The sequence below is a fragment of the Macaca thibetana genome, chromosome 14 (genome assembly GCF_024542745.1).
Source record: "Macaca thibetana thibetana isolate TM-01 chromosome 14, ASM2454274v1, whole genome shotgun sequence".
NCBI lineage: Eukaryota > Metazoa > Chordata > Mammalia > Primates > Cercopithecidae > Macaca > Macaca thibetana.
Genome location: NC_065591.1, coordinates 86,083,895 through 86,109,584, shown reverse-complemented (window position 1 = coordinate 86,109,584; position 25,690 = coordinate 86,083,895). Strand labels below are relative to the sequence as shown.

General features: G+C 43.2%; 1 protein-coding gene across 2 annotated transcripts in view; it reads right to left on the bottom strand.

The window, feature by feature from the left end:
* Nucleotides 1-12,837: 12,837 nt before the first annotated feature.
* Nucleotides 12,838-25,690, bottom strand: part of PANX1 (pannexin 1) — a 59,803-nt gene continuing 46,950 nt past the window's right edge. The window contains exons 3-5 of one of the 2 annotated variants that reach the window (XM_050758916.1): nucleotides 19,795-20,018; nucleotides 18,119-18,774; nucleotides 12,838-17,562 (exon numbers count right to left, since the gene is read on the bottom strand). In XM_050758916.1, coding sequence (XP_050614873.1) covers nucleotides 17,483-17,562; nucleotides 18,119-18,774; nucleotides 19,795-20,018 — 960 coding nt within the window. In that variant the 3' untranslated portion in view covers nucleotides 12,838-17,482. The remainder of the gene's footprint in view (nucleotides 17,563-18,118; nucleotides 18,775-19,794; nucleotides 20,019-25,690) is intronic. The other variant, XM_050758917.1, reaches the window with a different exon arrangement.

The following is a 25,690-nucleotide window of genomic DNA, read 5'->3' as shown; positions in this document are numbered from 1 at the left end:
ATCACTAAATGAACACTTACTCTGTGTCCAGGGAGGTTTATTGAGGCAGAACGCTGGGCAGCTCATTCACAAAGGACCACCAGTTTCGACTATGATGTCATGTTCAAACAGTTTCTAAATAAAATCACAAAGATTTCCTGAGAAGATATTCATCATTCACACTTTGTGTCTAATTTCTAGACACAGAATCATGAGGACCCCTGAATTAATATTTTCTAGAATTCCTATAATCTTGCACTATATTTTTGTACTAAAAAAACTGTTTCATGAGGACCCCTGAATTAATATTTTCTAGAATTCCTATAATCTTGCACTACATTTTTGTACTAAAAAAACTGTTAATTCACAAAAATGTATACATAAAGCTCTTCCCCAATTTATGTAATATGTTGCTATTCATTTTCTATCTAAGAACCTTAAAAAATGGGAGGCCTGCATCCCTCTTGGCCTGGGCAAGGCCCCTGTAGGTACCAGGCACTCTGCTTTCTAACTTCCTTGTATCATTTCATAATTTCTCCAGGCAACCTAAAGGACAGCATTATCTCAATTTTAACAAATGAGGAAATGGAGGCTGAAAGGCTTAATTAAGCTTAAGCATAATAATTGGAGGAAGGGAGATTTGAACCCAGGTATAGCTTGATCTTAAAGCTCTGACACTTACAATCACTGTCTAGGCTGCTTCTGATGGAATTTTCCACATTTCAGGGCCACTCACCCTCCTTGTTGCTCTTTTTCACCTGGGTTTATCAACATTCCCACCTTTCTCTTGGAGCTTCTGCTTCCAGTTGCTCCTCCTGACCCAGATGGAGGTGGCAAGCTGGGAGAAGCAAGCCCAGAGTCAGCACTTTGTCAAGCATAAAGTCAGGAAGGAATCCCACTGTTGCACTAGAATCTGATGGCTTCCATAGCAACAGAATCAATCAATCAATCAATCAGTTAATCAACAATAACTTGTTGAGCATCATCCGTAAACTCAGTTCAGTGTTGCAACTGAGGGGCAAGGAAGAGGGAAGAGGGTGGGAGCAGAATTACGAAGATGAAGGAGACACAGGGCAAGCTGTGGGTGTGAGCGTGGGTATGGCTGGTTTCCTGCACCAAATCTGTGCAGAGAGGCCAGAAGTTGGCTGTGATTCAGAAAGGCAGACAGATACCATTCTGAGCTGCTGCTCAAAGCTCTAAACCCCAGAGCCACTGTTGGTTGATCCACTGCGTTCAGGTACTTTTACAGAAACCCTGGCAGCTCCTGAATGTCAATAGAGGAGGAATTAGGGGCAGCCATATAGTTGCTTGAGCATGGGCTAAAGGTTTTGTTGTGAAACTGCATTTATTTAGAAAGCATACTGACTTTTACTTAAATTTAAAAGTAAACTCAGTTCAGTGTTGCAACTGAGGGGCAAGGAAGAGGGAAGAGGGTGGGAGCACCCATGGGGGAGGTGGGCGGGTCTGATTAGGAGGAATTAAACTACCCCCTTCCTATTCTTGACCAAAGTATTTCTTAAAGACCTCTTAAGCACATGTTACTTTGCCTTTTCAATGGGGATTTTAAAAGCAGAACAAAGACTGAGGATAATTAAACATACTCTAAGGAATGGTGAAGTTAGCACATTCATAACAAATATAAATTGTAAATATTGAAATCTACCAGCATAACTACGATGCAACTCTGATGGCATCTCCAGTTCCTTCTCACTAGGCAATGGGTAAAGTTCTCAGCAGAGAAGGCTAGGACCTGGTCTTCTGTTGCTCTCACTGGCCCACAGCACTTCTTGGTGGCCCTGTCACTTCCTTTGTTTACAGATGTCATGCTAGTCATGGAGGTAACTCTCTCCCTGTTAGTTTTAAGGGACAGAGCCTTTGCCAACTGTATTTCCAGAGTGCTGGCTACTTCTGCTCCCTGCTGCTGTGCAGATCCCTGCTTAAAGACTGCAAATGAGGAGGCAGGAGAGCCAATTCTCAAGCCCCAACACACATAGGAATCACCTTCAGAGCTTGTGAAGAATTCGTATTTTGGGGCCTAACTGCCAAGATTTACTGAGTAAGAGGAGGGGTCAGGAATCACTCTCCAAACACCCGACAAGATTCTGAAGCCTGCGGGACCACCTCTGGGAAACACTAGTGTGCATGGTGATCGGGAGAATGAATTCTATTAAGGGAAGTCTGTATTTTCACCTCTCATATCTTGTCCTCTCAATTGTAAAATGGGGAGAAGAGCACCTTCCCTTGGGAGGCCAAGTGCCACACCAAGCCCTGCAGCTAGTAAGTGGCAGAATAAGGCTTGTACTTGCTGGCCCTAAAGTTGCATTTAACCTTGATGCCAGAGTGGGTCTAAAAGCTGTGATATGACTCCTCCCCATGTCTCCAGCCACCGTAGGCCAAGTGGGGTGTCGTGTCCATGAGGATGATAAAGAACATATGAGCAGTGCTCGCCACAGAGGATGTCCTCAGAAAATGGGCCATGAATAGATGATCAGACGATAATTACAGTGGCATCACTTGTGGAGTCCCTTCTCTGGACTGGACCCTCCACTAGTGCTTCTGAGTCCTGCCCTGGAAGTGAGCCCCACAACGTGTCCATGTAGTGACCACTCATGTGACAGCTACCAGCTCTCCCCCTCCCTACCTCAGGACAAATTAGGGGACATGACACCCTTCATCTAGCTTCTTTCCCCCTCTACTCTACCTCTCTACCCTGTCTCAGAACTCATCTTCCTCATCTGTAAAGTGGGGATAATTGACCCTCTTTTTCCTGCTATCGGAGTACGAAAACGAGACGATGTCAGTGCTATGGACCAAATGTATGTGTCTCACCAAAATTTATATTTTGAAGCTGTAATCCCCAATGAGATAGTGTTTAGAGGTGGGACCTTTGGGGGATAATTAGATCATGAGGGTAGAGCCCTCATGAATGGGATGAGTGTCTTTTAAGCAGCAGCCAGGGAGTAAGCTAGCTCTCCCTCAGTCATGCGAGGATACTGTGAGAAGGCATCCCTCCGCAAACCAGGAAGTGAGCCCTCACCAAGAACCAAATCAGCCAGCACTTTGATCTTAGACTTCCCAGTCTTCATACTGTGAGGAATACACTTCTGTTATTTAAGTCACCCAGTCTACGGTGTTCATGTTCTAGCAGCCCAAACTGTCTTAGACAACAAATATAAAGTGCCCCCTCCACCATAAAGGATGTTTCTGACCCCTCTGGCTCCCTCCCAACTAAGAATGGTATATTAGTCCGTTTTCCTGCTACTGATAAAGACATACCCAAGACTGAGAAGAAAAGGAGGTTTAATTTTACTTACAGTCCAACATAGCTAGGGAGGTCTCACCATCATGGCAGAGGGCAAAAAGGCACTTCTTACATGGCAGTGGCAAGAGACTATAAGGAAGAAGCAAAAGCAAAAACCCCTGATAAACCCATCGGTTCTCATGAGACTTACTCACTATCACGAGAACAGCACGGGAAAGACTGCCCCCATGATTCAATTACCTCTGCTGGGTCCCTCTCACAACACGTGGGAATTCTGGAAGATACAATTCAAATTCAGATTTGGGTAGGGACATAGCCAAACCCTATCAGAGGGCCAACCACATTGGCAGCACTTAGCCCCAGTTCAGGGTGGGCTACACTCATGGGGCTGGAGTGCACAGGGCCATCAGGGATGCCCAGCCCTTGAGTCAGGGTGGGCAGCCAAGATAGTCCAGTGGGCCACAGCTGGTGGTATCTCATTCCTTTTGTGGATGTATGTGCCCTCTCAGAACATTGTCTTTTCTTGGAACTGGTGAAAGGAGCTAGAAATGTGCGCAGGGCACCAGGCTTCTAGCATGTCCTATAGTGGGGGTGTCCTCAGGGACCCTCATCGTTCCTTTGGTTCCCAAAAGCTCCACTAGATCTTCCTAATAAACAGGTGTTGGCAGATTCTGATTCTCCTGGAACAACTTCCCATTCTCCTAGCTGTCTTCTGCTGGGTCCCCCAGTTCAGTGCACAGGCCGGCAGTATAGCACAGGGCAGGGATTCTCAGATGTTGGTATGTTTCAGAGTCACCAGGAAGGTGTGATAAATGCACATCCCCAGGCCCTGCCCCAGAGGTCCTGACTCAGTGGGTCTGTGGAGAGGCCCAGGAATCTGCCTTTTTAACAAGCATGTCCACATGTTCTGATGCAAGTAGTCCTCCAGCCACAGTTAGCACTGACATGACTTGGGTTTTGGAGTCAGGCTGGCCCAGGATTAGATCCTGGCAGTGTGGTTTGGGCAGGTCACAGAGGCTCCCAGGCTTCTGTTTACTCCTCTAGGGAGGGTGCCAACCTACTAATTATTACGTAGTAAGGGTAAACTAGTTCATTTAGACTGTGTGCTTTAGCAAAACACCTACCACAGCAGGTGCTTAGTGAAGGAAACTCTTTTCCTAGGGCCAGGAGACTTCCCGCCTGCCCCCTAAGCCTGTGCACTGTCACCTGGGTGCATGTCTCTTCTGATGACATCATGGGGAGTTATCTGAGGGCAGGTTGGGTGCCGGCTTGTTCTGGGGGCTGCAGGAAGAAAGAGGGGACCCCAGGGTGGAGGTGAGCTAAGAAGACATAAAGCTGGCCTAGCCTAGCCTTGGCCCTTGCTGCTCTTCACCAAGAGGCCTCTAACTCTTCCCTGACCCACAGGCCACATGCACTCATCTTGCACACCTGCCTAGAATGCCACCATTGTTTTGGCTTCTTAATCTGGTAAATTAGAAGCCATGTTTCTAGGCTAAACCCAAAGGTAACCACTTCTGTGAAGTTTCCCCTCTGTGCCCCTAAGTAGTATTCCAGTGATGTTTTGTATACCTCTTGAGAGCACTTAACAAGTTGTATTGCATTTCCCTTTTTATCCCCTTACTCCCAGGCCGGAGTTCAGAGTGCCTGTGGCCCTCAAGGGCAGGAACTGGGTCTGATTCATCCCCAGTGTTTGTTACAGTGCTGGCCACAGAGGCAAAGTACAACATGTCTGTTCAATAATTAAGTGAATGGATGCTACCAAGCTGATGCTGCTGCAAGAACCTCAGAGTCCTCACATTCCAAAGAAGAGAATCAGCCTGGCACGGCGGTTAAGAGCACAGGCTTTGGAATCCAAATTCTATTCTTCCCTTAAAAGGTGCTTGCTTTGGTCTGAATTAATCTCTATAAATTTCATTTTCCACATTTGTACAACTGGGGTTGACACTATCTGTCTCACACAGTGGTTATGGGTATCAATTAAGTCCATGTCCAAAAGTATTTGGCACAGTGCCTTACAATTAACAAAATTCCAACACCGTAACTCCTGTCAAATGGCCTGGTCAAGCCATACAGATTTCAGGCGATTTTTATTATTTGTGTGTACTCTCCAAATTCTCCCCTATGAGTGCATACTACTAGTCTAACCAGGAAAATGCACGTACCCGTTGCTAAGTCCTGCGCAATGGAACTGACTCTTATAGACTTGGATTCTGGATTATCACAACCCTAAGTTCAACAGGCTCATTTCAGAGACTGTCATCTGGATGGGCTCCTATTGTAAGGTGACCACTAAAAACATGAAAATAGGCCAGGCACGGTGGCTCACGCCTGTAGTCCCAGCACTTTGGGAGGCTGAGGCTGGTGGATCACCTGATGTCAGGAGTTTGAGACCAGCCTGGCCAACATGGTAAAACCCCGTCTCTACTAAAAATACAAAAATTAGCCTGGTGTGGTGGCACACGCCTGTAATCTCGGGAGGCTGAGGCGGAAGAGTCACTTGAACTTGTGAGGCGGGGGTTGCAGTGAGCCAAGATCACGCCACGGCACTTCAGCCTGGACGACAAGAGTGAAACTCCATCTCATAAATAAATAAATAAATAAATAAATAAATAAATAAATACAAACATGAAAATACGGTAAAGAAATTACTGAGAGTTCTACTGTAAGGCCAACAACAGACTCTAATAAAATAACCAGAACTAACATTAGGCTTCACCTGTGCCAGGCATTGTAGTTGTTGACATCTGTTCCCTCTTTTAACCCTCACAAGAGTCTTCTGAAGTAAGTGATATTATCACTATTTCTTGGTTGAATATTGTGTTGTTAGAAGATCGAGGAACTTCTTTAAGTTGTGCTGCAAAATCGCATCTGCTGGCCTTCGGAGCCTCTTTAAATCCACTGAAAAAGAATTCCTCAAATCAGTGGCACTTGACCAAAATGTTACATGTTGATAGAAAAATATGCTTAAATATGTGTTAGAAAATTATGATGCTCTTTCCCTTCTGAAACAATTCAGTCCTAAAATCATTAAGCAGGTGAGCAAGGCAGCTTGGTGCAGATTATCAGACCTCAGGACAAGCGAGGAGGTGGACACTCTGGTGATAACTGTGACTCTGCTGGGCAGCCCAGACTGGACTTGTGAAAGGCAGCAATGCATGGAGGACCCTCACTCCATAGACAGTCATGTATTGCATAGCGATGACATTTCGGTTGAGGACAGACTGCACATACAACATACCTTATTTTTACTGCACCTTTTCTATGTTTAGAGTTGATAGATACACACATACTTAACGCTGTGTTACAATTGCCTACAGAATTCAGTACAGTAACATGCCGTACAGGTGTGTAGCCCAGGAGCAATAGGCTGCATCATACGGTTATACTATCTAGGTTATAGGAGCTAGGTTTGGGTAAGTTCTCCATGATATTCACATGACAAAATTGCCTAAAGCAGCATTTCTTAGACTGTATCTATATTGTTAAGTGATGCATGACTATATTTCTATATTATCTGATTTTCTTTTGCAACAAATATATACTCATCAATAGCTTGCATCATCTTTAAAAATTAAAACTAAAACTAATAAATGACAAAAGAGAGAGGAGGAGTAGAAAATGAAAGGAGCCAGTAGTCTGTTTTGGGATTCACTTTCCACCACCCCAGCCAGGCAGGGCAGGATGAGCTGGCAGCCCTGGCCCGGGGACAGGAGCGCTGAAGCAGGCAGAGCGTGTGTCTCTGGCAATGCCCACGTGGGTTTGCGCAATGGGCCTGGGGGCTGGGGTTCCCCGGGTAGCTTCTCCAGCCTCCGCTCCAAATGCTCAGGAGGTTCACACCCACAGGGTCCATCTGGCTGCTGCCCGTGCTGAGTCAAAGATGTTCTTGAGTCATTCCGAAAATGCCCAAGGTACCTTCACAACTCTGCCATCTTTGCTGCCACTCATGCGGGGCCCAGCAACAAAACCTGGGGGTTGCAGATAGGGTGTCTCGCTGCTCTTGGATGAGGTCGGGATTTTTTTTCTTAGCAATGGCCTTTCCAGTATCCTTTCCCAGCTGAATTTGCCTCCATTGGGTTCTGAGCAGCAGCTCAAAATGACGTCCTTTTCACTTAACTATTGTAAATGTTTCTATTCGAGGTAAGATAAATAGCTACTATTTGTTGAGCTCCTGTAGAGTGCCAGGTACATTATTCTCATTGAATCCTCACAACAACCCTGAGAGTAGACACTGGTACAGAGAAAACATTTTAAGTGACTCACTGAGTTACCTCTTGGAAGTATTAGAGCTAAGACTCTAAACCAGATTTTCTGATATCAAAACCCAAATTGAGCTTTCTCAATATGCTAAACCGCCTTTCTGTAGTGCTCCAATAGTTTGGGATTTTCTCATTTTTCAAACATGGCTTACAATGTGAATAAAGAAAATGCTGCTAGACTTAAAAAAGATTGAGAGATTGAGTGTTTATTATGTGCCGGCATTATGTTTACTGCCTTTGTTTAATCAACTTCAGCCCTCATCAAAACACATGACTTTCTGTCATAGAGGATGGAACCAAGGCCCAGAGAAGTCAAGAACTCAGGTCTCACACAGGTCACTGGGCAGTCTTAGGCCAGAACTCAGGCAGCTTGTCTTGAGAACCCATTCCCATAATGTCCCTCACCCCAAAACTAAAGGAATATCCTCACTGGATGGTGACGATTTAATGAGCTAATATGCATTGTTTAATGCCTGGCATGTAGGCACTCAACAAATACTAATTTCCTTCCTTCTTGCCATCTGGATTCCCAGGGATCTAGTGTGGGACACGATGAAAGAAGACAACCCCAGAGACACAGACCAATAGATTTTAGAGGTTGTTTAGTTCGAGCCCCTCACTGGGCAAATGGCTCAGAAAGGTGGAATTATAGATGGAAACAAAGCTTTAGGCTTTCTTGGTCTTCCTCTCTTTTGCCACCATCATTCCCAGAAAACTCCATGAGCCCAGAGGCTTGCTGGATTTTTCACCTTAATATGCCCAACACCAGATAGTAGGTGTTTGAAAACCCCTTTATTGAATGAATGAATGAATGAATGAATGAATGAATGAAAATGAATACCAACTTCACTCTGCAACTGAGTTTGAAGTCATGAAGGCTATTTCCTCATGGGAGCTTCCTATCTAGGGAAAAGCCAACAACTCTTGGCTCCCTGCCCTAACCTGATCAATACTCAGGGATGACTCACTGGCTTGAATAGGAGCCCAGCTTCTCAGCTGAGGTACTGCACAAAGACCATCGTTGGGCCAAGTGGGAGATGGATCACCTGGCACAGACTGCAGGCTTGGAGGAAGGCATAGTATAGTGAAGGGGGCACTAGGTTGGGAGCAAATAGGGTATGAATTTTTCTCCACTTAGGCAGTGGGAGTCAATGACTTAGAAAGATCATCTGATGGGAAAACTTTTGGAGGGATTCTACCATGTGCGCTTATTACGTTGCTTTCTCCATGTTTAAAGAATGAGCACCTGCAGTTTGTTCCCAGAAGGGTGAAACACTGCATCACCCACACACTGACTTTCAGCTTCCATCCATCTCCCCTTAGCTTGCTGTGTGTGCTCAGCATGTTGCTAGACTGAGGTTCGGGTGGGGAGGTTGACAGATTATTTGCTCCTACTGTTAGGTTGAATTGGCCAGAATCTCCTTAACTTCTGATGGTTCCTCTTAGTAATTTTCCATCCACTGACCCCTACCCTGCTTCTTGGTTATAAATTTCCACGTTCCCATGCTGTATTCAAAGCTGAGCCCAACCTCTCCCACTGTGAAATCCCATTTCCCACAGTGAAAGTCCTGATACCTATTGTGATGCTCCTTAATAAAGTTTGCTGTCCTGTGCTTTAACAAGTGCATCAAATAATTTTTCTTTAACAAAGACTACTAAGAAGGCACGAAGATGCTTGAATGTAACAGACTTGTAGCCTTTATGAGAACAAGGACAAGCAGCAAAACAAAACAAAAAAAATAAACATCAATAATGACAAATAAGGCAAGATAGTGTGACTGTTGGGGAAGCAGCCCAGTTCTTACTAGTTTATTTCAGATTAAAAAGCTTCAAAGGGAGGAGGTAGTTTTGCATCACTATGAGCAGGTGAGAATATGCATCCAGTTAACCAATTCTGCTTAGAGGGCAACTTAATCTTGCAGAAAGGAGACAGACCTCAAGGGAAGAGAATCCCAGGTCAAAAGAAAGACATTGACAAGGACACAGGGACAGTGAAGAACACTTCATTAGGTGGGAACAGACTTGCATAAAACAGTCTGGTCAGCCTATTCTGTCCAATATGGTAGTCACTAGCTACATGCGACTATTGAGCTGTTTAAATAAGGCCAGTGTGAAATAAGATGTGCTCTAAGTAAAATACACACACTGAAATTTAAAAATGTAGAATAAAAAAAGTAAAATTTTATATTGATTACAAGTTGGAGTCTTTTGGATATATTCGGTTAAAATAACCATTAATTTCACTCACTTATGTGGCTATTAGAAAATTTAAAGTTACTTATACATGTCTCTCATATTCAACTGGACAGACTGTCTAGACCATCCTTTATTCTTATTTTTATTATTTTGAGACAGAGTCTTGCTCTGTCTCCCAGGCTGGAGTGCAGCGGCATGATCTCTGCTCACTGCAACCTCTGCCTCCTGGGTTCAAGCGATTCTCCTGCCTCAGCCTCCCGGGTAGCTGGGATTACAGGTGCGTGCCACCACACTTGGTTAATTTTTTTGTATTTTTAGTAGAGACGGGGTTTCACCATGTTAGCCAGGATGGTCTCAATCTCCTAACCTCGTGATCCACCCACCTCAGCCTCCCAAAGTGCTGGGATTACAGGCATGAGCCACCACACCTGACCCCTTATTCTTTTTTTAATGTTTACTCTTTTTTTTTCTTTCTGCTTTCTTTGCCACAGCCATAGTTTTGGGTAATTTATTTCAAATGAAGCTTCCCTTATCTCCTGGGTTACTTAGAAATATCATAAGGAACTCCAAAGGCCTCTGTACTTAATGCTTCCTTTCTAACAGTTCCGATATTCAAAATGAACAAATGAGTCAAATCTCTTTGAGTCTCTTTACCTCTGAAATTACCATGAGAACATTTCCTTTTACATTCCTGAATCTTCCATGAAAGCTTGGGTTTTATTATTGGATTCTTCGCTTCCTGAGGTAATGTGAATTTCATTTCTGGGAATTTGGAAATGATTTTTTGGTAACACTTTAGTTGTTTCCATTTCCTTGTGTCTGAGAAAAGGCACATTGCAATAGTGGAACAGGGGTCTTGGGAAGATCTGTTTTGACTTTTCTTCATTCATGGGCTTGGCATGCTTCTCCTCCCCCTGTGGGGTCTCCACAGCCTCTGGTGTACCACAGAGGAGCATTTGGGCCTTTTCTTTCCACTCCCCTTTCAAAGAGGGGAATTCAGAACACTGGCATTATATGAGGGGAGAAGAGGTAGGATTTGATCAGCAAATTACCTCGTCTGCAGTTTAGTTACTGTAATTTGGTTTTTATCAAGGGGGACACAGGTCGGTAGCCTCCAGCTCGGCTTCTCTCCTTCCTCCTCTGCTCTCAGCACTGGGTGGTGGTAGGAGGGGGATGAAGGTTGGGGAAAACTTCATAAACATCTTCCTTGGGTGGACACAAATTATAAACAGAAAAGGCATCACTATTCTTACTACAATGGCATTAAGTATCTCAGATCAATAGCACACCCCAACTGCGGAGTTCAAATAAGGTGGTGAATGTTAGAACTCTTAGAAAAGTGAGGCTACTCAGATGTAAATTAGCATGGGTGCAGATGTGAGAAACCATCATCAAGAGAAGTTTCTTAGAAGTGCTTCAGAAAGCCTTCAAGTTAAGCCCTCAATCACCAAAATAGGAGAAGGAAATACAGGACGAGCTGTACTTGGCCACTTCAAATTGGGCAAAGTAGGAGGAGTCGTGATAGAGATGGATAAGGCTTGGGGGAAGAATTCACTTCTAACTTGATGCTGTCACCCACTCTGGACATGTTCAGAAGGCATTCATGGGGGCAGACAGGGGTCTAAATAATCCCTCAGCACATGGGCATCAGGCTGTGTGCCAGGTGCTGGGAGCACAAGGATGTGGAAGGCACCACCTTGCCTCAAGGGCCTCCAAGGTAGGGGGAGACAAACAAAGTCATCGAGGTAGTGCAGAATGCTAAGCACTGAGGCAAAGAGTAATGGCAAGCACAGAGGGCATCTAAGTCAGGACAATGGGAGGGACAGGTCAAGAGTACTTCCTGCTGGGGAGGCTGGAGCTGACTTCTGAATAGAAGGTATGAGGCGGGTGAGATCTGAGAAAGCAGAGAGACTTTTAAGAAACAGTGCAGGAGGCTGTGTCAGAGATGAGAGGGAGAGTAGTGGGTATGTGATGATCTTGAAGAGGTGGGGCCTTGTATGGTCTAAGAAACAAGGTTGTTCTTTGTCCTGAAATCCATACAGAGTCCTGAGGAATTTAAAACTGGTGATGGTGAAATGGTAGGGAACGTTTGCATAATCACAACTGCATTCTAGAAAGACCATAGACATGAAATGTGTTAGCTGGGTTAGATACAGTAAGACTATCAATCTACCACTGGGAACAGAGGCTGGCCTCAGAAGACTGTCAAGGGGGTAAAGCTACAAGTCTCTGAGACAGACAAGGTAGGATTTAGGTTATCTGTGCTGACAGAGTGTAAGGTGGCCCCATGACTCCGACTTAGACTGTGGGCAGGACCTGTGACTTGATTCTAGCCAAGATAATATAGCCAAGGTGGAGGGTTTTAGCAAATGTGATTAAAGTCCCAAATCAGTTGATTCCGAGTTAGGCAAAATGAATCCTGCCAACAACCCGGGGCAGCTTTGAAGCAGCTCCTTCCCCAGTTGAGCTTCAGATGAGAACACAACCTTCCACAACTGGGTTGCAGCACTGTGAATCCCTGACCACAGGACCTAGCTGAGCTGTGTCCAGATTCCTGACCCAGGAAACTGCAAGATGATAAATGTGTACTGCTTTAAGCTGCTAAGTTTGCAGTAATTTGTTATGCAGCAAGAGAAAACGAATACAACATCCAAGGGTCCCGGGTTGCCACCCTGGGAACAGCCGGTGAGCAAGATAGTCAAAGCTAGCATTTAGAGAGAATTTACTATATTTGTGATATGCCAGGAATGGCACTAAAATTTCACATGGCTCTGATTACCCACAATAGCAAGCTGCACTAATTGACCATTGTACAAAGGAGTCCTCCTCTTGAGAGAGGTGAGCAGGAGAACCCATGTTTAGCAGCACATGGTTGCTGATCTTTTTTTCCCAAGCCCAGGCAAACAATCCTCAATCAGAAAGCAAGTGATTTGTGCTTTAGAAATTCCAGAATCTGTGGGCCCATAATCAAGGATTTTCTTCCTTTAGTTACCACCAGCTGGATTTTAGCAAGTAGCATGAAGCCTACTGAATTTTATGTTTCCAGCAGAGAGGAATGAGCCTCAAGACATTTTGGAATGCATCTCCCATTACATCTTCCATGAAATGACTCGCCCGAAAGGGAAGGCAAGAAATATTAAGACATTTTTCATTACTTACTCAGTTTTATTTAGGTGGACACAACAGTGAAGAACTCAAACATGGTTTGACCTTTATGTACAGACACAGCAGCCTGGATTTTCAGCCTTTCATTCTTCTTTAAATGAAAGTCAGCAGGCTCAAAATGCAGAGCTTGGCTAAGTGACTTCTGTGGAAATATGAAATATAATAGTGATAACCACCAAGGGCTTTCAAGATTCTTGTGTTCTTCTAAGGATCCTTTCTTAACACCATGATTTGTTCTCATCTTTGTGGAAATGAAACCAAGATGGCCTTAATTTGTAAAGTCCTTCTTCATCTGTTGGCAGTCTTCTTACAAAGGATGCAGCAAAAAGAACACACACTTTTCTTTCAAAGTTTTGAAGAAATATAGTCATTAAAAAGAATTTAAATTATGCCTAGAGCACCATTTTACAGAATACCATTAAATTGTAATTACGTGCTTTTAAAAAGCCAGCTTGTTAAAGAGTAGCTGATGGTTTCAGTTTTTATAGGGAACACTTGTAACACTGCAGAATTCTACAAGGGCTTTCTCCTCTGGTGGGCAGGGAAAAAAAACCACTCAAGTCATAAGAAACTTTTATAGCTTTCAGGAACTTGAAGAACAATTGCTGATTAAATTTCATGCTTTAGTGACGAAGTATTTTTACAGCTAAAAGAGGAAACCCGAAACATAATACATTTCATTTAAAGCAGGCAGAAAAACCAACCACAAATTAATATCTATTGTATTCCACATAACACAATATCATTGTTGTCAATCGTTTTAAATGGTTTCACTTTATTTGTGAAAAATAAAGCCAAAATGCCAACAACTTCTCAGAAGGAACCATTTCATCATCTCCATCCCCTCAGATAAAACCTCAATTACTGGTAATTGTACATTTCCATCAACATCCCCTTTTAAGAGGTTTATTCTTTTAAAGCTTCAATTTCCCTAATCACTGAAAGGCAATCTTGAACTTGTATTGAATTTGGAAAGTGGTCAAGACTCACTCCATAAGAAGAAGTTAAGGACCATCACTACTTAAGGTGGAAACCTATTCATTTGCAGAAATATTCCTCTCTCTACCAAGAGGCTAATGAGCCTCCCCTTCCCTTCTCCTTTCTAAAAATAAAATCACGTTTGCCTTCTAAAATCAAATCACAGTTGCCAACAAATTAGGATTTATCCTAAGAGTTTGTCCATTCATTTCAACAAACATTTACAGAATGCTTCATCTGGGCCAGTCTCTGTTTTAAGCACTTGTGATACAGCAGTGCATAAAAATTCTCACCCTTACAAACCTTTGATTGACCCAGGAGTGACAATAAGGAAAACAAACCAAACACGAGCACATTTTAAAAAGGTGTCTAAAAATCTGCCTCTGATAGCTGAGCTAATTCTCACAGGCACAAACTGCCCTGACCTGAGCTCTCTCTTGGACAAGCAGTTCCCACAAACGAAACATAAACATGCAAACCAGACCCACTGAACAGGTGGAAGTTTCCAGCTTTCTCACAGTACAACTGTAAGGTAGGACATAGCATGTTATAGTGTTATGTCCTTCCTCCCCACATTCCTGTGAGGCAGAACAGGAACAATTACTTGACCCTGGAGGAAGACAACGCCTTGTGGTCAGGGAGAGAACAGCAGTTCATGCCGGCTGCCTGGTCTTTCTAGGCCCGCTGCTGCCCAGGCTTCCACTGACCTTGTTAGGTCTGACTCTAGAAAATGAAGGCAGGTACTCAAAAGGTACAGTTCACCCAGAAGAATGTAAATGTGACTGAGCTAAGCAAACGTACAGCTGAGTCTTAGTGTTGGGGGAAGTAGCTTTCATGAAGGCAAAGGGAGCCCCATTGTCTGCTGTGTGGCTTGCTCCTCAGCCGTTGGAGCACAGCTTTTTCAGAGGCATGGACTACAATGACCTCCTAAAGTGCACTGAAAATGTTGGCTGTAGATCTGAGGAGAGGGTCCATAGCTATAAAAATATTTGCAAGGGTGTTGTAACCCCTCGAAGTTTAAGAATCGCTATGATGGAAGTATCTGCCTATCCCTTCGTAAAAGTGAAGATGTGTTGGAACGCTGCTTTCAGATTACTCTGTGTCCCTCCCAGCTGCAACACTTGTTTCCAGCCTGGTTCAGCAGCTTGCTGGTGGTTTACTAGGCAGACGTGAGCCAGAAACAAAATCAGCAACCCTGGAGTGGTCATTTAGGATCTGTTTGTCTCCTTTTACAAAGCAATGAGTGCTTTTATAAAAGCATTTCTCCTCAGGAAACTGACTCCTCAAAAGTCGTTCTCCAAGCCAGTAGCTCACAGTAGATGGATGAGTTTACCTGTCCTAATAATACTTTTTTTTTCCAAGCTGAAAGGTATCCCCAGGCCTCCACACCAGCCTTCTGGGGCCCTGACAGTTGTTCAACAGTGGCTCCACATCCTCCACAGGCTTGTTCTCTCATCCCTGCGAGGGAAGGTTCAAAAGGCAACTGGATCCCTTACTATTCAAAATCACTGCGACTATTTTGCACAAATTTCAACCTAGAGGATTTGCAGCTAAAGAACCTTAAGGTGGTCATCTGCCTCTGGGAAAAATGATAACTATATTCTCAAAACCAGCAGGTACAGAAACTACAGGAGAGAAAACAAAAATAATGTGGCCTCTCCCAAGAACACAGAACATTTGCTAGGAGTTTTCTGGCATAGCCTTTACTGTGGCTACACTTTCTTCTCTTAGGCACCAGCCCATGTCTCTGCTGCCTTTTACTGGACTCTGAAGTCCTCAAGGATGGGACCTGCCTATGCGTATCTGCACATCCAACCTGGTACTGGTGACTGGGACATCACAGACCCTACTAGAGCTCAGAGAGTGGGAATGGCTTGGAGACTTCCTGGTCTCCTAAAATATCAATTTTTACCATTTCAAAATACAAATTACGGATAGCCTACAGAAGATGAAGCTTTTTGTAAAAAAAAAATCATATCCTAGAAAATATATCTCATAAATCTTTTTAAATTTTCAAAAGAAACCAGTGTAGAAATTTGTGATGGAACATCTCAGATATGGCAATATAATAATTTTGCAAATTCAATTATTTAGGTTACTGCCATTTCTAAGTCACAGCATAATTCAACAGTAATAAATATCATGTAACAGAATAACTTAAAGCACTGATTGCTGCTTTGATATTTATCATCAGCTTTCCATTTCAGAAAACATCATAGAACTACAAATAAAATCTGCTTTTCTGAATATTCTGAAAGGCAGACAGCAGCTTATATAACTTCTGTTCTTCAGAAAACAGTAATTAGATTATGTAAACAACTGTCTGTAAGAGCCAAAAGTAAACTTGGAGGTTCCTGAGGATTACTCAACTTATGCAACGTGCTAACTTTCTAAGACTAAAACTGGGAAGTTCCACAGATGTTAAAGATTTTTTTGTGTGTATGTGTAAAATGTGAACATAGGATTTACATAGTTGGAATTGGGAACAGTTTTGAACATTTTCTGAATCAGCTTTAAATGTTTATGAAATAAGCTTACATTTGTCTTATCCAACCATTTGTAATCTTTATTCTATAATTCTCCACCAGTGCTAGAATTTTCTTCCCAAATGGCCTCAATTCGGACACTGAATAAACGAAAATGAATTTTTTAAAGCTGTGCTTAAATACAAACAAAATAAACTGCTAAGTTTTTCTGGCTTCAAGCACGCCATATGAAGCACGCCAATGTCACTAACATGCCCTGATCACATTCAGGCCAAGTGTTCCTCACTTTAAATACTCCTGTGTTCCATTATTGTTTAAGTAAAATCCTGTTTCAAATGCCTTTGATAACAGAGAAACATCCTGTAGACAAACTCTCCGAAAGTGACTGAATTAACGTCTTCTGTGATGTCAGATTTCCCCCCTGGGCTCTTTTGGAAGCATTCTTCCTGAATTGAAGTCACTGTGAATATCCTTTAGATTTCATCTTGTTAACTCAGTTTTCGGTCAGAGCAGCGCTTGGGCCTGCTGCACTTCAAGGCATAGTGCAACAAGTAGTGGTGACGGGACTTCCATCAACCTTACAAGGTTGACAACTAACAGTGTAAAGAGAGTTCGAATGTGGGCCAAGGCATCAGACCTTACACCTAACTTAGGACACAGGTCGATCTATGGATCATTAGCCAGTGAATGCTTTTCTTGTCTAATGGTCTTTAAGGGCACATAAGAAACTCATGTTAAATTATATCCCGACATGTTATTATTCCATGAAAGCAAAACAAATCTCCCAACGTGCTTGTTTTCCAGTAGCTCTGGGTCTTGTCTCACCATGGGTACAGAAACGTATTGCTCCGAGGCTCTGACAGGGCTACTGCTCTTGACTAATCGTTCTTGTCTTTCTGCTTTTCATTTGATGAGGACTTACATATAGTTACTTGCTGCAGTTTACTTATCTCTCAGGTGCTTCCTATGGGAAGATCATAAACCATTCTTCCATAACCTTTTGTTGATCATCATTTCCATTAGGGACTCAGTAAGACATGCTCAATATCTTCACCAAGAACCATTTATTGCAAATCAGCTGTGAAACAACAGGGGTGCTTTAGCCAAATTAAATCCTATGTCACAGATGTCACAGATTTTCAGCTCAAGGAAAAAAATCATCAGCAAGAAGAATCCAGAAGTCTCTGTCGGGCATTCTTCTTTCCATTATTTGCTTTAATTTCACTGTCTATGTTCATATCTGTCAAAATTGAAAACAAATATTTATGACGGAAATATAGCAGGAATTATCAATACTAATCAATTTCTCTTCTGCCAAAAATTCCTCTCACAGTCTATACCATGTTTTGCTTCTTAGCCTAACTTCAGAGCACAGTGAAGTTAGGACAAGAAAATGAATCAATAAACTTTCAGTCTCCTTTGAAAGAGAAAGTCAGAGAGTAACAGAGGAGATCAGAGGTACAGAGAGGAAAACCAGTAAGATAAGACAAAAATAAGCAAGAAAGATAAGGAAGGGTGCTGAGCAAGACAGAGTGTGAGACAGAGAGAGAAGAGGGAAACACCAGAAAAAGCACAGAAGTTATCCTTCTTTGGAAATGCAGAGGAGCACCAATTATTTTCCTCTCTCTCTCAATACTGAGGGGTTCCCACCGCCTCCCCCCAACCTTGGTATTAAGGTTTTTAATGCTTGGAAATGGTTTAAATGATTGGCAGGGTAAAGACTGTCAATATTCCCACAAGGCTGCTGCAAAAGCTCTCGGTGGGCTCCTGTAGCCTCTGCCAAAAGCAAACCCTACCTTTGAGCTCTGCCGTCTGGTTCCCCTGCTCCTCTCTCGTCTCTGCAGACATGGGAGTTTTGCCATCAACAATATCCATCTTGATCATGCCAAGGTTTGTCAGGAGTAGCACTGGGTCGATCCCCTGACCACTGCTCTTAATATTCTCCAGTACCTTAAGACACTTGTATGACTTGACCTCACTTATATTTTCCTCCAAGAAGAGATTGTAGAGGCTCAAATCGTTGTACCCTTCAGATTTGAAATGCAGAACATCAAAAGTAGGGAGGATTTCGTACACTTTGAGAACATCTGTCTTCTGTCGGAATGGAACAAACAGCGTGTAGACAACCACGGGAGCCAGCAGGACATAAACCACAAGGTTGATGACACTGAGCAACTGGAAGACGCCCACGGCGATGAGTTTGCACTGAAACTGATCGGGCACGGTGCTGTCGTTTCTCAGGATCCCTGATTTGATGCTGCACACAAACTCGTCTGAGAGTGAGGAGAGACTGAAGTAATAGCCCAGGTAGATACACGCTAAAAGTATAATGATGAGTGTCAGCAGGCGGCAGCTAATGTACTTAATGATTAAATTATTAGAATTTTTCTTTGTCTTCAAGTACTGCTCCACAATTGGGTACTTGAAGTGGCTTTCAGATATCTCCCACAAACTAAAACATAAAGGAAACAAAAATATCGTAGGCACTCATCAAGACCATCAAATATTAAAGGCGGATACACATTCAGCAATGTCACACTAAAAATTTCAAACACCCATACTTCTTTACCTACAACTTCAGTAGAGTGGTCAAAAATAAAATCCGTTTAAAAGAGGAGGAAGAAAAGGAATAATAAAATACTTTTCCCCTTAATATTTAATAGAAGGCCTAGTTAATTAAATGAGTTAATATTTGGAAATTTTTAGAATGATGCCTGGCATCTGGTAAATCCTAAATACGTGTAAACATACGCCTCTTACAGGCGAGGGGTGGGACAGCTCAGGGGGTGTGGGTACAAACTATGGGGTCTAAAGGGCATGGTTCAGTTACCAGCACTCTTACTTATAGCTACAGAAGAGTATTTTTATCCAGAATAAAAGTGGAGGGGGAGGTTAACAAATGCACTTAGTAATGGTGCTCTGAGGGTTAAAGGAGATAATGTACTTAAATAACTCAATACGGTGTATGGGACATATTAAATATTCAAAAAATGATGGTTCTTAGTATTATTATTCCAATTATTCAATAACAAGAACCAAAGGAAGAATGTGAAAAGGCAGGGCACAACCTACTCCTTCCCCATTTCTCTCTCATCGCTTGCTCAGCTGCCTTGAAATCCTCTGTGCATCTCCATTAAGGAGTTAAATAGATCAAAGCAAGCAAGCCTCATATAGTACCTAAATCTGTTACCCCTACAAGAACTGCATTTTTAAAATGAGATGGTAACGTTTCACTCATCAAGGGAAGGAGTCTTGACAGAAGGACAAACAAATGGGTGGGATGGGTCGGGGCGAGATTTGGGGAGAGTGGACATCCCTGGATCCTACAGGCTGTCACTAGGTGCATGACATCCCCCTGCCTCTGCTCCTGCCCCACCTCCTAGCAGTGAGAACTCTGGGCCCAGACTGGCAGTAGAAGGGCAGAGAATTTGTCCTACAAAACCTGATGAGCTGCCTGCTGGGGCTAAGTTACCTTTGCCCCAAGTTCTCGGCAGCACCTGGAACTGAGCAGGTTCCATCTCTCATGTCAAGGTCACACGCACTCTTTGCAGCCTTAATTGCACGGTTGTAAACTTTGTCAAGTTCTTCCATGATAAACTTCAAGTCTGAGCAAATATGAGGAGCAGCTGCGAAACGCCAGAACAGTGGGGGCAGGTACAGGAGGATCGCGAAGAGCAACAGGATATAGGGGAAAAACTGAAAAACAAGAGAACAAATCATGGGCTTGACAGACCCCCCATGCAGTAACCTAATGGCACCAAGTGATGCTCTCATTTTCTCACATCTTGAGACCAATGTGCATTGTGGAAATTGGGCTCATTACCTAATAACTACTTCTTATGGCTAAATTCCCCTGTCCAGGTAATACCTGACACTGGTAACTACCTATTTTTTTTTTCTTCTATTGGTATTAATTTGAAGTAATCAGCAACTGCATGGTGACACATGGTGTGCACGTTCTAATCACAGAAGGAAAACAAAAAAATAAAATTACTCCCATTCCCTGAACAAAATCCCAGTTAAAAAACCTATAACTATCACAAAGGCTTCTGCTGGGTTTTTGTTGTTTAATTTTTGTGGTTTTAAGAAGCAACTAAGGCATACGGCTCCATTTTTGCCCTCCTCTGGAATCTGGGAAAATGCCAAAGAAACATATAACTTCCCCCAAAACAAATTAGAAAAGCTTTGACTTCAGTGATTCAGTAATCATCCCAATAAGACAGCTAAAATAAGCAGTTGAATTAACAGAATGCAGAATGAACGTGGAACAGACTTTGAAGGCAGTCCAACACCCTCATTGTATAGTTGGATAAACTGAGGCTCAGAAAGGCCAGCCACAACGGGCAAGGGAATCAAGAGGAGAGCGTCCAGATCAGGGTGCAGACACACACCAAACAAGATGGGATTCGCACGTCAGACAGGGTGAGGAGCACCCCAGTAACCAAGACCACCAGTTGGTCAGAGATGGCTTAGCCTCAGCAGAAGACTTAGGAAGACTGTAAATGGCAGTCAGCACAGATCTGAACTGAAGCTCAGCACTGTGGCCTTGGGGAGTGAGGTTACCGAGTCTCTGACCCTCAGTTTCCTTATCTATGAAAAGGTCATGGAATAGAGGTGTCATGAAGATTAAAGGAGATAATTGATGGAAAATGCTTAGCAAAGGGCCTGGCATGGAATAGGCACTCAAACACTCCAGGTAACCACAAAAAGGTTAGCTAGGTGGACATGTTACACTCAATCTTCACAGCAACCCTGACAGGGACTCTATATATGGCTCCATTCTGCAAATGGGAAGAGAAAGCCGGGGGCAGTTTCTGGCCCCAGATCACAAAGCTGGTAAGTGAGAATCAGACTATGTTGCCAACCTCTCTGAACCCAGAGACATCTTCTTCCAATCGAACACACTCTCAAGTACTTTACTCCTCTGGAAAACTTCTCCTTACTTTTGGATGGGTCTATCTCCACCATTTCTCAGAGCGGTAATGGAAGAGGTCATGATGGCCTTAAGTTGACATGAAACCCTCCCCCGCAAACATTTCTGGAAGTGGACGGCAGACCCCACAACATGACCCTCACTGTAATTTCAGATGTACAGGGCATTCCCATCAGCCCCTCACTCAGTTTCCCCCATTGCTAATGACTCATATTTCTGTGATACATTTATCAAGACTAAGAAGCCAACATTGGCACGTGCCATTATCAGAAACTAAACTTCAGACTTCTATTTGTAAATACACTGGTTGTTTTTCCACTATTGTCCTCTTCCTGTCCCAAGATCGAATCCAGGGTACCCACTGCATTTAACTGCCATGTCTCCCTAGACTCCTTGGTTTTGTGACAGTTCTTCAATCTTTCCTTGTTTTTAAGTGCATAAAATAATATACATAGGTTCACAAAGGAAATAGAATATTGATATACAGTTATCAAAATATTAATATTTTGAATCCACTTCTTTATTCATACTTAAAATAGGATCTAGCAGATGATCTAACAGCTACTGACACTTTGAAGTTGTGAAGAGCAAACGATATTCCAGGATATCTGTGATTTTCTGTGGGTGACAAACTCACAGGTACTGCTAATATCACTATGGATTGTTGCCTACATAAAAACTTTTTTAAGCTAAATTTTATTGGAAGTGAATAAAAAATAAAGCTGTCATATATTTTCCTATCCTAGTTTGCAGGCCTCCTGTCACTATCACAGACCCACATAAGGAATCTCTGCCCCAGACGCAAGAGAGAAATAAGCACAAATGGCCCCAAAACTTTGCAAAGCCCTCTTACCAAGACAGCTGCTTTACTTTGGCATTCTGGCATGGGATGAGGTGTCTCAAAAGTATTAACCCAACTTGCAAAGGGCTGCTACACAATGACACACACAGCAGGTTGTGATTAGCTGAATTTTGGCTGCATAATTCATAGCTGGCTGTGGGGAGAAGGAATGTTCGTTTAATTCATGCCCAATCGGAAGGGTGCCCATTAGTTTAAAAACATAACTGTATGACACAGAATTTCTGCTGCTTCTATAACCATGAAAGCCAGGCATTCTATCTGGAAACCACAGGGAGAAAACTGTATCTAAAATGGGCTTGTGAAACATCTTATAAGTCACTTTTGTTTCAAAGCTATTTGAATAATGGCATTTCACCTCAAACTGTTCCCTTGAATTAATAAGTGACTATTTACAGTCTGTGGCATTTTTAAACATGCCCAGTGACACAATAATTTGGTACAATAAGTGGTATAATGAATAGCTCAGCACAGCTCATTGTAATTAGAAAAACAAATTACATATTAGGTATAAATTTCCCTAAAATATCCTTGTACCTTGATCACCACTATAGTAACGTCATTTAATGCCCCATATCTTGGTTGTCTCCACACTTAAACCTCTTTTTATTTATTTTTTCCCACCAAAAATAAAAAGGCAACTTCCAGTGAGTCTATAAAAATGTAGTAAAACAGGAAATAAGAATCCAAAAAAACCCATAAAATTAGTCTTTGAAATCCTTTTGACCAAGTAAGAAATATGGAAAAGCTGCAGGGCTTTGAGGGTGCATCTGCAGATGGAAACAGCTTTGTTCCTAAGCTGTGTCAACTCCACATTAGGCCTGGGATGCTCAGCATCTCTTGAAGCCATGATGGCACTATTTTGCGCGATGCTCGAGTGAGTATTGAGCTCTTCCAAGAATAGGGAAACTTCTCAAATCCTTGTGGAACCAAGCAGCTGTCCAACTACAATTTTCAATCTATCTGCCTTAAAAATGTGTGCTGTTTCTGGAAGGGGCGATAGTTAGAACAACAGAAACCTCCAGATGGAAGGAACCTAGAGGGTGAGCCAGTACAACTTCCCTCCACATTCAAATCCTCTCTACCTCATCGACGGCAAAGAACCATCCAGTTCGGACTGAACAACTCCTCCCCTAAAATGCATGTAACCTCATCTTACGAGATTCAGTGCTGATGGGTAAATTCACTCGAAAACATCTTCTGGGGACCTGCTATGTGCCAGGCAGTGGGCTGGATGCATGGCCCCCGCAGACTAGGCGCAGAGTCTACCCCAAGATCACACAGGACAGGTGGGAACACAAGCTGGTCATTAAATCATCAAAACATGTAGGTACTAAGTACTGAGGCAACAGAAAAGTCTCCGGGGAGGTGGTCAGGGAAGCTTCATAAAAGAGGTAACACCTGAAATATGTCTTAAAGTACAGTGCGGCAACAAAATAAAACAAAGCCTTCTGTTAAGACTCAGCGCAAATGTCACCTCTGTGACCCTTTGGAATCCTCTTTCCTCTGCTTGGAATCCTTTCCTCCTTGCTTGTCTGTTGAATTCTCACTCATCCAGAGCACCAGGGTAAATGAGCAAGCCTGTGAGTGAGGAAGTGGCCAGAGCAGAGGCCAGAAGGGCGTGCTGGGTTGAATACTGCCCCCCACCCCTAATTCATGACCACCGGGAACCTCAGAGTGTGATACTGTTTGGAAATAGGTCTTTGCAAATATAATTAGCTAAATTAAGATAAGGTCATGATAAATTAGGGTGGGCCCCGGTCCAGTGACTTGTATCCTTATCAGAAGGCCAAATGAAGACACAGAGACAAACAGGAAGAAGCCCTGTGGTAACAGAGGTAGAGACTGGAGTGATGCATCTACCATCCCAGGAACACAAGACTGCCAGCAGCCACCAGGAACTAGAAGAAAGCACGTCACAGATTCTCCCTGGATGCACCAAAAGGAGTCGAGTCAACTCTGGCAACAACTTGATTGTTCTGGTCTCCAAAACTAGGAGGAAATACATTTCTGTTGTGGTAATTTGTTACAGCAGATGTAGGAAACTCACAAAAAGAGTAAGCAGAGACTGAATTAAGAAGGCCACAAATTCCCACACCATACACAATGGGGTACCACTGGTGGAGGGCATAATCAAATATATTCCAGAAAACCACTATAGAGGCAAAGAAGAAACACATGGGAAGGAGAGAAACCAGGCAGGAGGTCACTGTGGCAGAGAGGCAGAAAGAGAAGACAGATCTGAGAGCAACAGATGGGGAAGACACTTCAGTGTCCACACAGAAGAGGGAGGTGGAAAAGGAGAAGAACTGAGGATCACACTGGGTGTGCAGCTCATGCAAGGCCATGGGGGTTGGAACCATCAGGTGAAATAAATGAAGAGTCCCAGATTCAGAGCAGACGGGAGTGAGGTGGGAGGCAGACCTGAGAAGACGAGAAATTTTGAACATGAGATACCTGCAGTCAAAATGCCCTGGTGTGTAGTAGATAACTGAAAGTAAAGAAAAATAATCTAGCTGTACAATTCAGGATTTGGTAGCACATATGTGGTCAAAGCCAACTGTATGGTTAAGATAATCCAAGAAGAATGGGCAGAAGGAGAAGACCATGGACAGGCCTGAGACCCTATAACATTTAAGGGTCGGGCAAAAAGAGAATCTTGGAAGAAATGGACAAAAGTGGTCAGAAAGTAGGAAGTAGGTGAACCAAGAACGTCCTGCACTGGGGAAGTGGAGTAAAAAGATGCATGAAGGATGTCTGTTCTGGCTATATGCTGTTCAGGTAATATCGCACTTACAGACAATCCTAGAGAGCGGGAGTCATGAGTGAATGGCTACCCCTAAAAGCTAATGTGCACACCCTGAGAAGCTTACAGAAGGTAGAAAACACAGATGGCATGGCTTCTATTCTGCACCCCAGGTGCTGTGGTTTGCGCTGGGTGACATTCTGAAGTGCAGTTGGAGGGAACCCATCATGGAGAGAGCCCTGGAGAAGACAGTGAGCAAAGTATCTGTTCACAGAAGGAGGAAAAGATGCCTACCAAGATAAGTAGAACCAAGTGACAAGGAACAGCCTTCCCACGGATCTATGAAATGCAATGAATTGTCCTATGAGGCAAGGAGCTCCCTTTCAAGGCAGTTTGTGATTATCTGGGAGAGCGTGAGTATTCTAGATTAAGGATCCATAGAGTCTTCTTGTAAAGGACCAGAGAATAAATATGACAGGTTTGAGAGCCACATGGTCTCTGTTGCAGCTGCTCAGCTCTGCCATTATGGTGCAAAAGCAGCCACAGATAATGTGTGGACAAATGGGGCACAGTTGTGTTCCAATAAAATTTTATTTACAAAAACAGGTATGGACTGATTTGGCTCAAGCATGTGTGCCGTAGTTTGCCAACCCTGGCTCTGCGTTCTTGCTTCTCAAAGAGTGGTGTGGTCTGTAGACCACGAACCTCAGTTATCACCTGGGAGTCTGTTATAAGTGCAGAATTGCAGGTCCCCATCAGACCCGATGAATCAGAGCCTGAAGTTTAACAAAATCCGCAGGTGATCTGCATGCACAGAGAATTTGAGAAAT